The sequence below is a fragment of the Pterocles gutturalis genome, unplaced genomic scaffold (assembly GCF_000699245.1).
Source record: "Pterocles gutturalis isolate BGI_N339 unplaced genomic scaffold, ASM69924v1 scaffold2805, whole genome shotgun sequence".
Classification (NCBI taxonomy): domain Eukaryota; kingdom Metazoa; phylum Chordata; class Aves; order Pterocliformes; family Pteroclidae; genus Pterocles; species Pterocles gutturalis.
In genome coordinates this window covers 62,955-76,648 of record NW_010140435.1, presented here as the reverse complement: position 1 = coordinate 76,648, position 13,694 = coordinate 62,955, and the positions used below count along the sequence as shown (strand labels likewise).

Below are 13,694 nucleotides of genomic sequence, written 5' to 3'. Positions count from 1 at the left end.
ATATCCCTTCTCCCGCCACTGAAACGCAACCATTTTAGAAGGAAGGAAAAATACAGCTGTCTGACAGCAGAGTGTAATACTACTTTCTGCAGTAACAGTCACCACCAAGAACACTGGAATTAGGAGCTGGTGCTTCTTCAGCACATTTTACACCAACATTTATTCTGCAACCACCTTTATTTTGAAAGAACCAATGTCAACTTATCTGAAATGAGGAGGAATATTGTAAGTAGGACACAGATAGCTGAGAAGTACCTCAAATGTAAGTTTATTTTTCTCTTTGTCTCCAAAAGGAAAGGGCTGATTTACAACTTCTTTCAAGTACTCTTCTACAAATTCCATAGTTAGTGCAAACTTCCTCTTCATTTCATTCCTTGAAGAGTCTGTGAAAGAATCATACCTACAATGCAAGACATAGAAAGAAGGAAAATTAAACACCTCTAATATCAGGATCAGCTGTCACAAAAGAAAAAACAAACCAATCACAATACTATGAAATTACTGTCAGTTCTCTGCAAGGAGAAGGGGTAGAGGTCAGCTGATTCTTCATAGATACACAAAGAGGATGCACAAGCCTTTCCACCAACAGCACCAGGAAGGGTTGCAGTGAACAGGAATAACAGAGACAGGAAAATACTATGGTTCTGAAAGACAGCACTCTTAAATCTTGCTGTGGCAATTCAATAAGCCACTAAGTCTCAGCTGTCCTCTCTGCCCATCAGCCAGTTTACTATTTCCACAAGGATGACAGCAGACCAGTAAAGAGGCTCAGGACAGTCAGCTTCCTCCTTTGCACCACCACCTAGGACTGATTTTTCATATATGTCAAAACAGTCCTTCATCTCACTAACAGAAGCAACACTGTCTGTTGCACTGCTATACTTCTTCCTGTTTCTTCAGCCAGATACTCCCCATCTGGGTCTACCTCAGTGGCGCTGCTCCATCGAATCAATTAAGCCAGACAGGGTTTCCACTTAAGTCAATGAGCCCTTCTCCCATACTTAAATGTAACACATGCTTAAGCACTTTTCTGAATGGAGGCCAAAGCCGCTGTGAACAGTTTCTGGGGCAACAGCTGTACCTAACTGTAAATTCTGGCTTTCCAACTGTGGCCTTCAGTTGAGCTTGAGGTATAAAAATGAGTTCAAGCCTAGTAAACCTGTAATATTAGACAAAGCTGGATTACTTCAAGTTCAGTTGGTCTGAGAAAAGGCCATTCCATTTTTCCTCAGCTTGTTCCCTATAAGAACACAGTGAAAAATTCAATTGAAATATTTCTATGTAAAGCTAACTATAGAAATTAATAGCTCTGTGCTCTGCAACAAAATACCTTTTCACACACATGTTGTGTCGACATTAGACATCTACAACCATTTTTTTTCTGAGATTAACCCCTACAAAATGCTTTTTTTACTTGAGTTTGAAACACTTTCAACTCACTCATGAATCGTGATCTTAGTAGGAATTTCAGTCCACAGTCTGGCATATCTGACAGGTACCACAGATTCCTGAGGATCTCTGTCCACATGCATGTGTAGCATCAGCCGACAAAAAGAAGCCCGGAGGTCATAAGGGAGGCTTTCATCAGACATACATCGTAGGATCAAGTCTACTGACAGCTGTGCAGAAATCTGGTTGATGGCAAGATATTGGCGGTCCAGGCACATTCTTGCAAAGAGGTTCAGTTGGTACCTTAAAAAAAGTTAATAACATAATGGTATTCAAAGAAATCAGGTGGAATGAAAAAACGCACCTCAGAATCTCACTTTACAAACCCAATGTCAGCCTTTCTGATATAAATCCTTAAAAATAAGAATGACTTTGCTAAGCAAGGGATCAACTTGCCACTAAAAATGCTTGTCAGGCTCCAGCCCCTGTGAAGACTGGGCTCCCTTTGAAACTCAAAGGAAGCTTTGTTCAATGGAAGGTTGAAGCACCTGGACTATTTGTTTTCAACTCCTATAACACACTGTTCCATGATCCCATTTCCCCTCTAATCCTCAGGACACTTGGGACACTCCTTCCTCAAAGCATGCCTCGCTTCCAGGGCAACACAACCTAAAAATAAAGCCCAATAAATAAAAGGTAAGAGGCAAAATGATGAAGATACACAAAGAGTGTGTGAAACTCAAGATCTGTCTGGAATATACAGAAGAGATTGTGATGCATCCTACAGGAAAAACTTGAAACAAATTTTTAATCCCAGTTTCTGGCATGACCTGGTTTCCTTTTTTGATATGGGCAAATGAACTGGACAAGAACCAGGTTATTGAGAAAGTTTACATGTTCTTCCATTCAAATAAGCAGTTTTACCTGTAGTAGGTAAGAACTTCTAAATCAGCTTTTGTGCCCTCCTTCGCCTCCTGAGCCAGATGCCTGATAGCTTTGCCATGAGGCTCCTTGTTACTGTCAATCCAGTAAAGCCACACTTCCTCTTCATCAATGTCATCTGAGATGACTGGGCATTCCAAGGGATTGTCCATTTGTGTTGAAACCAGCCTGGAAACACAAACAATTCATAATGGAGGTACTAGCAAACTGCTACGAATATAACAACAGAGCAGATAACAAAAAGGTATGTTCTGATTATGGATGCTCACTTGGTCTGAATGAGAATGTCAGCATTCCCTGGGCTCAGCATAAACTTGCAGATGAGTTCCTGAGTTACTGGTATTGCTGTGGTGTTAGATACACACAGGTCCGAGAGATAATCCAAGAATCTGCGGTCAAAAAAACACAGATGCAACAGAACATGAGACTTAAAATACTACACAGAAACATTGCAGTAGAAATCTCTAGCATCCATCACCTATGCTCACATCACAAGATCTGTCAACATACAATCCTTGACAATTCATACTATCGCAACTCACAACAGATAAGGATGAGTACTAGCTTTGAGAGCCACTCTGAATGGTGCTGAATAATCAGTCAGAGAGAGAAAAGAAAAATATCCTAAGTGGTACACTTTTCAGCAACTCAAAGGCCAAAGAGTTGTGCCAGAATTTAAGAGCAGCCTGAGGTTGTCTTCACTTTGTCTGGCAGGGGAGCTCCACTGAAAGCCTTCATCCTTGTCAGGAATCAAAAGCAAGGGTACACATTCTCACTCATCTTCCCCATCAGGTAACACACATCTCTCTAACCCAAGTAGCAAGGAGATGCTACTTGTGCTAGAGAGAGCTGTGTGCCCTCTGAGGAACACCATTGCACTGGAGGAGTCCACACCTCCACCTTTTAAAGATGCCTTTTAAAATCTCTGAAGTGACATAGCTGAAAATTAGTGAAGAGTGAAGATCTCGCAAGACCTGAAGACAGGACCTCTGTATTCAAGGAGGTCATTCCACATAAAGCAGAAATAACAAACCTTGGCACAGAAATCAGTTTCCTATGAATTTGTCTCTCCAATTTATGTCTCCTGATGTCTAACAAGGTCAGGCTGAGGCTTTCCTCTCAGTTGTGACATTAATTAGGTATCTGCTTCTTATCCCTCTTTCATGGATTCCTCTGTGTATATTAAGAGTAGACCATATTGCAGCCTTTGTGTCACTGGAATATAAAAAGGGCCTCTTCCCTTTATGTAGCTCCTTTTTTTCATTACATTTGCAGGAACTGAGTACCTTGGAGCCCACCACTCCTCTAGCAAATGTAGCTAAAACTGGGCAAGAGCTAGCGGGGGAGCAGATATGAGCAGGCATACACACAGATCACATATTCCACTTCCTTAGAAATCCAGGTAAAAAAATTGACCATCTAGTATCAGCCATTGAAGGATCCAATAGTTTGAACCTCTATAGGTGATCGTCCTACCAGAGGGAATCAGAAAATCACTTCTGTGTTAGCACAGACCACGCTCTCCACAGAAGTCTGGGAACTGCAAGGGATAAGTACAGAAAATATTTTTAGGGTACACTAAGGAACAAATTTACCCATCACTGAAATGAAGCTTCGTGGCAACAGGCAATTAACAGTGCACAGCAATACTGAATCACAAAAATAATATTAAGTAAACAGCACATAATTACACAGAATTCTGGGGGAGTTACCTAGTTGGAGCTAAAATTCAGGAAGGTTTTAAATTTTGTAGCTCACGTGTTTTAGAGCATACTGCCAAACTCTTACTCACATGAGCAGTGCTGCAAAAGACTGAGACTCTCCATGAAAATAAGTGCCATAAGATCAAGCCTTACTCTTCAGATTGCACCATCTTGGCAAGGTGTATTTTTCAAACATTTATTGCTCTTGGACTTCAGCCTTAAATAAGTTAATACACAGCAGTTGCACAATGTAGTTATGCAACAGATACTATGACATCTCCCACCACAAAAAAAGTGACATGAGATTGTCAATAAATACTAGGACCCTTCCGCACTGAGAAGAAGCTGATATCCTGTGGTTTCCTCTTAGTACTGACCAAGCCCAATACAGTTTGGCATGGGACAGGCAATGAGATTAGAGTGAGGCAAAACAGCTGGACACATACAGGGAATAACTGAAGCAGTGAAGCACCAAGCACCAGGGCCTTGAGCAATATTCTTAATTGCTAATAGAAAAATGGTATTCACAATTACAGAGGACATTATTTGGCCTTCAGTACATTAATTTCTTCTATTTGCATTACTTAGGTAATTTTACAACTGAAAATCCAATGGAAAAAAATAGATAAATTTTCCACTTAAAAAAAATCCATTTCCTTTATTTTCTGACCTAAAGCAATCATAGAAATTTCCAACTGAGTGAAGTTCAAGGCCAGAATTTTTTATTTTGAACAAGAGCTGGTCTAAAACACATGTTTACTGGGATCTTCACTGTTCTAAGCCCATTTCAGGCCTGACCTGGAATCAAGACCTGCAGGAAAACTGATATTAGTAAAAGTTTAGAAAAACTGACATCAATGTAATTTGCACCAAGATTATTAGCAGGGGAACCAACACAAGTGGCAGTTTCATAGAGGAGCTGCAGAGTTAGGAGAAATTAAAATATCTGTTTGTTTCTCTCTGTCACAGTCTCAACTAAAGCCAAATTTTCAAAAGGCAGGAACTGGGAAAATGAAGAACTATCCACTGTAGGAGAAGATCAGGTTTGAGACCATCTAAAGAACCTGAAGGTGCACAAGTCCACGGGACCTGATGAAATGCATCCATGGGTCCTGAGGGAACTGGCAGATGAAGTTGCTAAGCCACATCATATTATAGAAGTCATGGCAGTCCGGGGAAGTTCCCACTGACTGGGAAAAGGGGAAATAACCCCCATTTTTAAAAATGGAACCAAGGAAGACCTAGGGAACTACAAGCCAGTCAGTCTCACCTCTGTGCCTGGCAAGATCATGGAGCTGATCCTCCTGGAAATTATGCTAAGGCATATGGAAATAAGGAGGTGATTGGTGACAGCTGATCCTGATATTAGATATATATATATAATATGATACAACCATATCCTGGGCTGCATCAAAAGAAGTGTGACCAGCAGGTCGGTTCTCCCCCTCTACTCCACTCTCGTGAGACCCCACCTGGAGTACTGCATCCAGCTCTGGGGCCCCCAACATAAGAAGGACATGGACCTGTTGGAATGGGTCCAGAGGAGGGCCACAAAGATGGTCAGAGAGCTGGAGCACCTCCCCTGTGAGGACAGGCTGAGAGTTGGGGTTGTTCAGCCTAGAGAACAGAAGGCTCCGGGCAGATCTTATAGCAGCCTTCCGGTGCTTAAAGGGGGCGTACAAGAGAGGTAGGGAGGGACTCTTTATCAGGGAGTGTAGAGACAGGATGAGGGGTAACAGTTTTAAGCTGAAAGAGAGTGCATTTAGATTAAATATTAGGAAGAATTTTTTTACTGTGAGGGTGGTGAGGCACTGGCACAGGTTGCCCAGAGAAGCTGTGGATGCCCCATCCCTGGAGGTGTTCAAGGCCAGGCTGGATGAGGCTTTGAGCAACCTGGTCTAGTGGAAGGTGTCCCTGCCCATGGCAGGGGAGTTGGAACATGATGATCTTTGGGATCCCTTCCAACCCAAACCATTCCATGATTCTACGAAAAGTGTGCCATAATGTATAAACCTTGCTTTTCAGTAAGCTCTAGTTCTGAAATGCAGATATGGTCAAATCTCAAGACTTACAGATATTTCTGATATTTTCTAGCATGACACTACATATGGTTTTTTGTCTGCCCAGTTAAAAAAACATTAAGCTGAGAGAAAGAGACAATAAAACAATGAACAGCAAGCAGATTCATAGCTACTGCAAATATAAAAGCCTATCAATACAGAAAAATAATGTTAGGTGGATCACTTCAAACCTTGGCTCTCGATTTCGCCTGAGTAAATTAACAAACGTCTCTATTTCTTTAGCCGTGATGTGTTTCTCTAGCAGTTTTCTGTTGTTGTGCAACAAAGCTGTGATGGTGTCTTCTGCCAGAATATCATAACCAATCTGGGACTGCATGACGCAGAAGTTCTTAGCAATATATTCCTGAAAAAATGAAAATCCCCATGATGACCTGTTAAGCATTAATGTTTTTCTTTTAGAACTAGAAGCATCCAGCTCAATTAGCAATCAAAATAACCCTCAAAACCTTCCTCTCTGAACTGGTGTGAACAAAAGAACATCTGAACACCTAAAATATGTACCCCAAGAAAAAGATTCAATATTAGGAGTGACTAACTCTTCTTATTGTTTCATAAACCTAAGGAATGAATCCATGAAAACATATACAAAATTCAAGAAATGGCAACCAATTTTTTAAAAGGGAAAACCAAAATGTTTTTACAACATTTAAGAAGCTTTCTTTCCTGAGTCTTCCCTCCTTCCTCCAAGACAGAAATATTTCAGTAAAGCATTAGAAAGAAAACAAAGAAGCCACACATCAATCTTTTATCTCCAGCCCCTTTAGTCCTATAAAGTTTGTGTAGTTTTTCCCCACTGCAATGTGCAAAGCACTCAACACCATGTTCTAAATATCTCTTGCTCACAAGGGGTCTCCAGCAGTGGGAAATCAGGGTACCTGAGAGAATAACCTCTGGTTTGATTCACTGTCATCCCTCAACAAATATTTAAGCAACAAGAACACAGACAGTTTTGCGGACTTCCCACTTTACAACCCAGAGACCAAGAGCATAATTTTACTAACAAAAAGGCCATGAATGAAGCAGAGGACTGCAGTCTCAGTGTGAGCCTGTGAAGGTATAAGATGAACTTATGATATTCATTGCTGATAATTAATATACAAATGCCTACAAACCAAAACCACTGTTCCTCAGCATGAGGCAGTATACAACAGTGACTTCTTTCTTACCACTAGTCTACTCAAAACTCAGTCCTTTCACCACCCCTTAATACAAAATTCCCACAGAATTCCATTTGTAAATGCAAAGAGGAATAACAAACTCAGGATATATTATTATAGAAGTCAGGAGGAAAATTATCTCGAGTACCACTGACCTGGTTCTTCCTATAGTCCTGCTGCGAATGTCTGAGAACTCTGTAACATAACCTTAACATGTATTTGTATGGGGCATATCTCTGGTCACCTAGGTCTTCAAGTCTCAGCATCGATCCTTCACCTTTGTCCTTAAAAGGAGCTTTGAGGATCCCAAATATCTGTTCAAAATAAAATTCACTGAGAATAAAAATCGAACCAAGATTTTTGCTTAACTTATAGTAGTCAACAGAAATGTCCTCTGACATGATCAGCATAAGGGCCTCATCGACCAAAGTCAGAAGGGAATCACTGCACTTATATATTTAGTCATATTTAGATGAGTGGAGGCACACCAACAATTTTGGACATTACAGCTTTATGCATTTAGGTTTACATTTCCCACCAACTTGATTGACGTGACTTTCTCTTGACTGCTATCCCCAACTTGAAACATTGTAAGTTAAGTGCTTTAACTTTGGATAAACTAAGGATGAAGAAGAAGGAGAATACTGTCTGGGTTAATCCTTTTCAGTTTTGGGTGGGGTTTTTTTTATTATTTCAGTAAGCTACTTAAAGAGAATATTAATTTTGATTTACATGCAAGTTGGCCCTCATACAAAGTCAGGGATCCATAAGGCATCAGGACTTTTCCTATATGGGGAACACCTTCAAGACTGAGACCGTGTAGGAAGCTTGTTTCAAATTTGGTCAACAATTTGCTATCAAATATACCCTTAAAAGTCATCAGATTCACAAGAAACTAACAGACAGCAGACCTGGCCCCTCGTGCTTCTATCTGATTCACAGACCAAGAGGTGAACTTTGACTAATGACAACATACCTATCCCCTCCAACCGTACACAAACCAAACTCCCCAAAAACATAATTTTCTCAAATTACTCTCTCCTACAATCTGTTTGTAAATACAAGCAAGTTATTAAAACAGTAGGACATACCTGAGCCAAAATATTTTGTTCCCTCATTAATTTTTGTCGTTCCCGATTTGGCTTGGTAACGACCACATCCAAAACTTCCTGCCCATTATTAGGCACATCAGCAACAAAGAAAATGAGATCTTCCAGTAACTTGGTTACAAACCTAGAATGAATAGACAAATCATTATTACATACAGTCATTAAACACTTGCTAGGATTCATTAAGAAAGAAAATCACCTTTTAGAACAAGCTTTATCTAGCGCAATGGAACTTCAATCACTGCAAAGTTAAGTTTGACATGTACTTAAGGATTCCAGGATTCGGTACAGCAGAGGCTTAAATCCATCACAGGGATGTTTACCAATGCATTAAACAACAACCAGAGGGAAAAAGGGAGAAAAATACATCATGCTGGATTGATGCAGCGTATTCAGAAATCCAAAATCCAAAATACCAGCTGGTCTCAAGGCCCAGCAACTCTGGGTGAAAGACACTCTTAGGCAGGCTAGAAAGGATTTTTATACTTTATCAAGAACATGGGGCTGTGAAACAAGATGATGGACGCACTAAAGGACTAAAAACATTCTGCCACTAGACTATTTCCCTACTGGCCCAGGAAACTATTGAAAAATCACTGCATTTGTTTCACTCACTCTCTGCTACACAAAAGAAGATCTGTCAGATGCGAGTGCTAAAAAGGAAAGAGGCAAATCCTTCTCTCCCACCTTCAGAAAATGCTAAAAGGAAGAATACTATCAGTGCTTATTGCCTCCTTGTTACTAACATATCTCACCAGGCATGCACAGAGAGAAGTATGGATGCTCACAGATTTCAAGGAATATTCCCTTAGAAGAACTAGCAACCTATTACAAGCAAAACCCAGCATGTCTCCTATCCTGATGATGCATCATCTTAATTTGGACATCATCTAGTATATAATTACTAAGCCTGTAGGCATGCTATGAAAGTGGCAGGAAGATACTCAGTAGATTTTCAGGCTACTCTGAGAGCCTGGCACAAAGCGTCCATTACCCACAAGATGGCTGGTCTGTTCAGCTGAACCCTCTGAGTGACCTTTAACTTTAGAAGTCTCAGCCCACTGGGGGTGAACAGCAAGGTCCCCTCCAACAGAAAAAGTAGGGAAGGCAGATGTAGGATGGAGCAACCAGGAATAAACTGTTGAGATCCCTAACTTACCTAAGCAGGAAGGTGATAAGACACGAAAAAGACAAGAGTGATTTTTTCCAAAGGAGATCACAGGAACAAATAATGGTGCTATTCTGAAACCACCCTGAAATGTTTTACATGTGCATTGTACCAGTCTGTCAACATCAAGACTTGACAACACTGGGTTGCAGTAACACAGCAGTGCAAAGCTAATACAGGGATGTCACACCTTGATTGTATTGTATCCCTCTCTTTTTCAACTCAATCATGAAATGGCCCATCAGATTTTCAAGGCCGAGTATCAACACTTAGGCCATTACAGATCTGCCTGCTAGGATAAATATTTCACCTGATATTAAATCATCTGGTCTAATCACTACTGGCAACCGACAGCAAAAATTCAGTTTTGTCACCAAAAATTAACATTTTCAGCAAGAAGCTGTATATGATGCATGGTGGAATAGAAGGTACAAATTACGCTGCCAGAGATGCTGTCTCTGTATTCAGTTTAACCATAAAAAGCTGCAAGTAAATAATGAACTACATTACTGTCAATGGGATATATTTGGTTACAAAGTACAATAAAATCCTTTAATTCAGGTAGGAGCATGAAGAACAGACATTCTAATAGCACTACAGCTGGAACACGGATTAATACAAAGGGTAAACACCAAAATGATGTAAAATAGGAAAAGAGAACAGGGAAAAATACAAATAAGAAAGGAAAGGGACTATTGAGGCAGCTTCTGAGCCACTCTGAGACCTCCCCTACTGCTCTCACAGCTTGAATATATGGTACAGTGAACTCCACACAAATCAAGAGTCCTGCCATTCTGCCACCTGTATAGATGGCTTTCTTGTACGTGAGAATCAAATGCAGTGGACCCCCATATTACAGCTCAGAAGTGGTTTATCAAAGGAATTAAGATGAACACTTTGCATTTCCCCAGGAGCTACCCATTTATTTATGGCCAGGGAGCTGGGGAGGTGGTTTACCTCCATTTTATGGAGGAGATACACAGACCAGCCTGAGGTGCAGCAAGGACACTCTGACAGAAGATGGAATCTAATCCAAGGCTAACACTCTCTCTCCTCTCCCAATTGCCTCCATGTCTACACCGATGTTATGAACTCACCCATTACTGTGATGCCATGATGTCACGGGTAACCAAACACCAGTTTAGGAGGGAAAAAACTAAAACTCACTAACCTCCTTTCGTTCTGGGTTATTGTTCCACTCTCCAGCTTTTTAACAGTTGATGCTAGAACTTTGTTTGCATCATTGGCAAAGTCCAAGTCTCTGACCTCAGACAGAGGAACCGATACAATGGCAAAAGCTTCCTTGTCCTCTTTTGTTTGGCATGTCCCAATCTGCAAAAGGTTTTGGTTTAATATGGGTAAGCAGTCTTCTTACGTTTATCTTAATTATTATGTATATTGTATATGTTAAAAGAGAGATCACCAGTAGAGAACTTCAGGAATGAGGTTGGGATTTCAACCCCAAGATATATGTGTTTACCTTTAACATCACAGGCCTCTCTTCATCCATATCTATCGGAATGCAGGTACTAGTGACCCAAGTGTTAGTGCATAAATGCCTCAGTCGGACGTACGAGTTCCTAAAGGAGAACAAAGCAAACAACAGGTTAGATGGATCAGTCCTGAGCCAAAGTGGGTAAGGTGGGATGCAATGCAACACGACTATGATGTGAGACTTGAGGGCATGAGTCACACCAGCCACTCACAATAAAAGGGTGAGGGAAACTTAAAAGATACTGCAGTACCCTTTTCCCTTGTCTCCTCCTTTCTCACCCAGAACAGAGCTGCAGCAAGAACAAACAGCATCTTGGAATTATGCAGAATGTTGTTTTTAAGTATTTACGTAAGCCTAGGCGTAAAATATTCCTTAAAGAAAAAAATTTAAAAGGAAGGTGTTATAAAATCCCATCTGAATGGAAATACATTTCATGAATAAAACCAACTCTTATTATTTTTTTCTGCAGAGTAACAAACCCCTTCAAGCTGTTGCAGCACAAACACCAGAAAGTAAAACTGACCATGGCTTCACAGCTTCACCATTATGATCTGCAAACCCTTGTTCCAGGGAGCAAGCATTTACAGTACCAGTTCTCAACTGAAAATCAAGTGAACAAAGAGCAGATATGAGATTCTTCTAAAAGCTTTCCATATGATAATCCGTGGTATTATCAAAAAGCAGAGCTGGGAAATCAATTACAATTTTTACTCTGAATTCTACTTTTTAAATATATTCACTGTGGTCTTCATTCACGCTCCCCCTTTCATGCTGATAGGCTTTGAGTATTCAAGTAAGCAAATTATCTGGCAAAACTTAGCGTAGCAAATACACTTCAAAGCTGCATACATTAGTATTTGCGGGTACCCAGCTTTGAAGTCCACCCTCATAACTACTAGCCCCAAGTGTCTGCATGCCCATTCAGTCACAACCAACACTGTATGACTTATCTAGCCAATCTCTGCTAAGCAACACAGTTGAAATTTCAAATATTCACAATTAAAACCCAGAAGCCACTTGCTGAATTCATTTGAATAATAAATATGTTCAGTGGCATAGTGATCTGTCAGGGAAACAGGAGCCCCGTTCACCATACACGTTATTTTGTTGGGAACAATTCAGTTAGACCTATTAGCAGTACAGTTTTTTGAAACAGTGCACAGGGCTCAATTCTGTCCTCATATACATCTGTGCAATGTGTAGCCCATTATTTTTCTCTTCACAGACTCTCTTTAAGTGTCACTTGTTTTATCCTTATGATTATTTTACCCAGTCAAGGCAGCAGTATCATGTTTTATACATCCCTTGTTTATCCATGAACACTCCTCAAATTTTAACTGAAGGATAATACTTGCTCGGATTTGATTTTTTTTCTGCTTTACTCACCAGCATAATGCTAGGAAGAAACACTGTCAATGCAGCACTATTTTTCGCCTTTTTGGGGGTGTTTTTGTTTTGTTTTGGTTTTTTTTTACCTTGGAACCAGGCAATCAGCTCTCTGAAGAGTGGTGGCATCCAGTTCAAAGAGAGATGCGATGTCACTTCCATGTGGCACAGAGACCAAAGTATACATAATCTTCTCCCCTGCTTGGCGTTTCTTCTTTGAAGCAGGAAGGTCGCCGTCTCTCTGCTGATTAGGCACAAGGGTTATTTGCTTGCATCAGGGCCCATTATAAATTCTCCAGTTACCTTGTGGACAAGTAATACATGTGAATTGTACTTTCTTTTTTCTTTTTTTACATTCTAATAAGAATGTACCATGACTGGCTTTGGAGTGTGTAACACAAAGTATGCACTGTGCCCCAGGCACATGAGGTCTCTGACAGTCATTATAACAACAGCAGGTCACAAGGTACAGAGAGACTGCAGTACTGTATACGTTATTACTTGACACCTACAACTTAAAAAAAACCTGGGGTAGTTGCAGACCCTTCACTCCCAACAGATGTAGCTACACAATGCTGGTTTGGAAAGGGCCAATGTTAAAAGAAGAGAACTAATGAAAACTGCATTTTTTAAAGGAGGGAGGGGATTTAAAAAGTGAGCAATTTGCCTAATTCCACTGTTACTTTACGTTTGCTCTTTTTTTTCCTCTCATATGATCAGAATCACGACAGCACACTTTTCAAACAGGAAGAGCCAGAATAGCTGCTCCACTAAGGTCAACTTGTCATTGGAAGGCAGATACACAGAGCACCAGCTAGACTGTATTAGAAATCTTAGCACAGGCTGATACCGTATTGGAGGCTGGATCCAACACAGATCTGAGTGTGCCCCCTGAAGAAGTTCATTCCCTTTGAGGAGCCTAGCTTTCAAGTGACTGGTTGGATGAGGCTTTGAGCAACCTGGTCTAGTGGAAGGTGTCCCTGCCCATGGCAGGGGGGTTGGAATTAGATGATCTTTAAGGTCCTTTCCAACCCAAACCATTCTATGATCCTATGATGCTATGATTTACAACATTGTGTTGGTGCCTCAAAAGAGGCATGTGAATCTAAGGTGTTGATCTTCCACCATCTGTTGAAGGTCAATGGGAATTTTGTGACCCAGCACTGCTAAGCAGCCATCTTCATCTTTAGTTACCTACACACCTTTGTCTTCACAGACAACAAATCCTACCTTCCCTAAGCATGTATCTTTGCTTGAAGGAGCA

The 13,694-nt window shown here is 40.7% G+C and overlaps 1 protein-coding gene across 1 annotated transcript in view; it reads right to left on the bottom strand.

Annotated features, from left to right (window-relative positions):
* LOC104469213 (inositol 1,4,5-trisphosphate receptor type 2) overlaps nucleotides 1-13,694 on the bottom strand; it is a gene marked incomplete at its 3' end in the record, with an annotated part of 96,894 nt that overhangs the window by 57,318 nt on the left and 25,882 nt on the right. The window contains exons 6-15 of the mRNA XM_010083642.1: nucleotides 12,520-12,674; nucleotides 11,030-11,129; nucleotides 10,721-10,881; nucleotides 8,364-8,505; nucleotides 7,428-7,586; nucleotides 6,286-6,458; nucleotides 2,601-2,720; nucleotides 2,314-2,499; nucleotides 1,441-1,692; nucleotides 256-400 (exon numbers count right to left, since the gene is read on the bottom strand). Coding sequence (XP_010081944.1) covers nucleotides 256-400; nucleotides 1,441-1,692; nucleotides 2,314-2,499; nucleotides 2,601-2,720; nucleotides 6,286-6,458; nucleotides 7,428-7,586; nucleotides 8,364-8,505; nucleotides 10,721-10,881; nucleotides 11,030-11,129; nucleotides 12,520-12,674 — 1,593 coding nt within the window. The remainder of the gene's footprint in view (nucleotides 1-255; nucleotides 401-1,440; nucleotides 1,693-2,313; nucleotides 2,500-2,600; nucleotides 2,721-6,285; nucleotides 6,459-7,427; nucleotides 7,587-8,363; nucleotides 8,506-10,720; nucleotides 10,882-11,029; nucleotides 11,130-12,519; nucleotides 12,675-13,694) is intronic.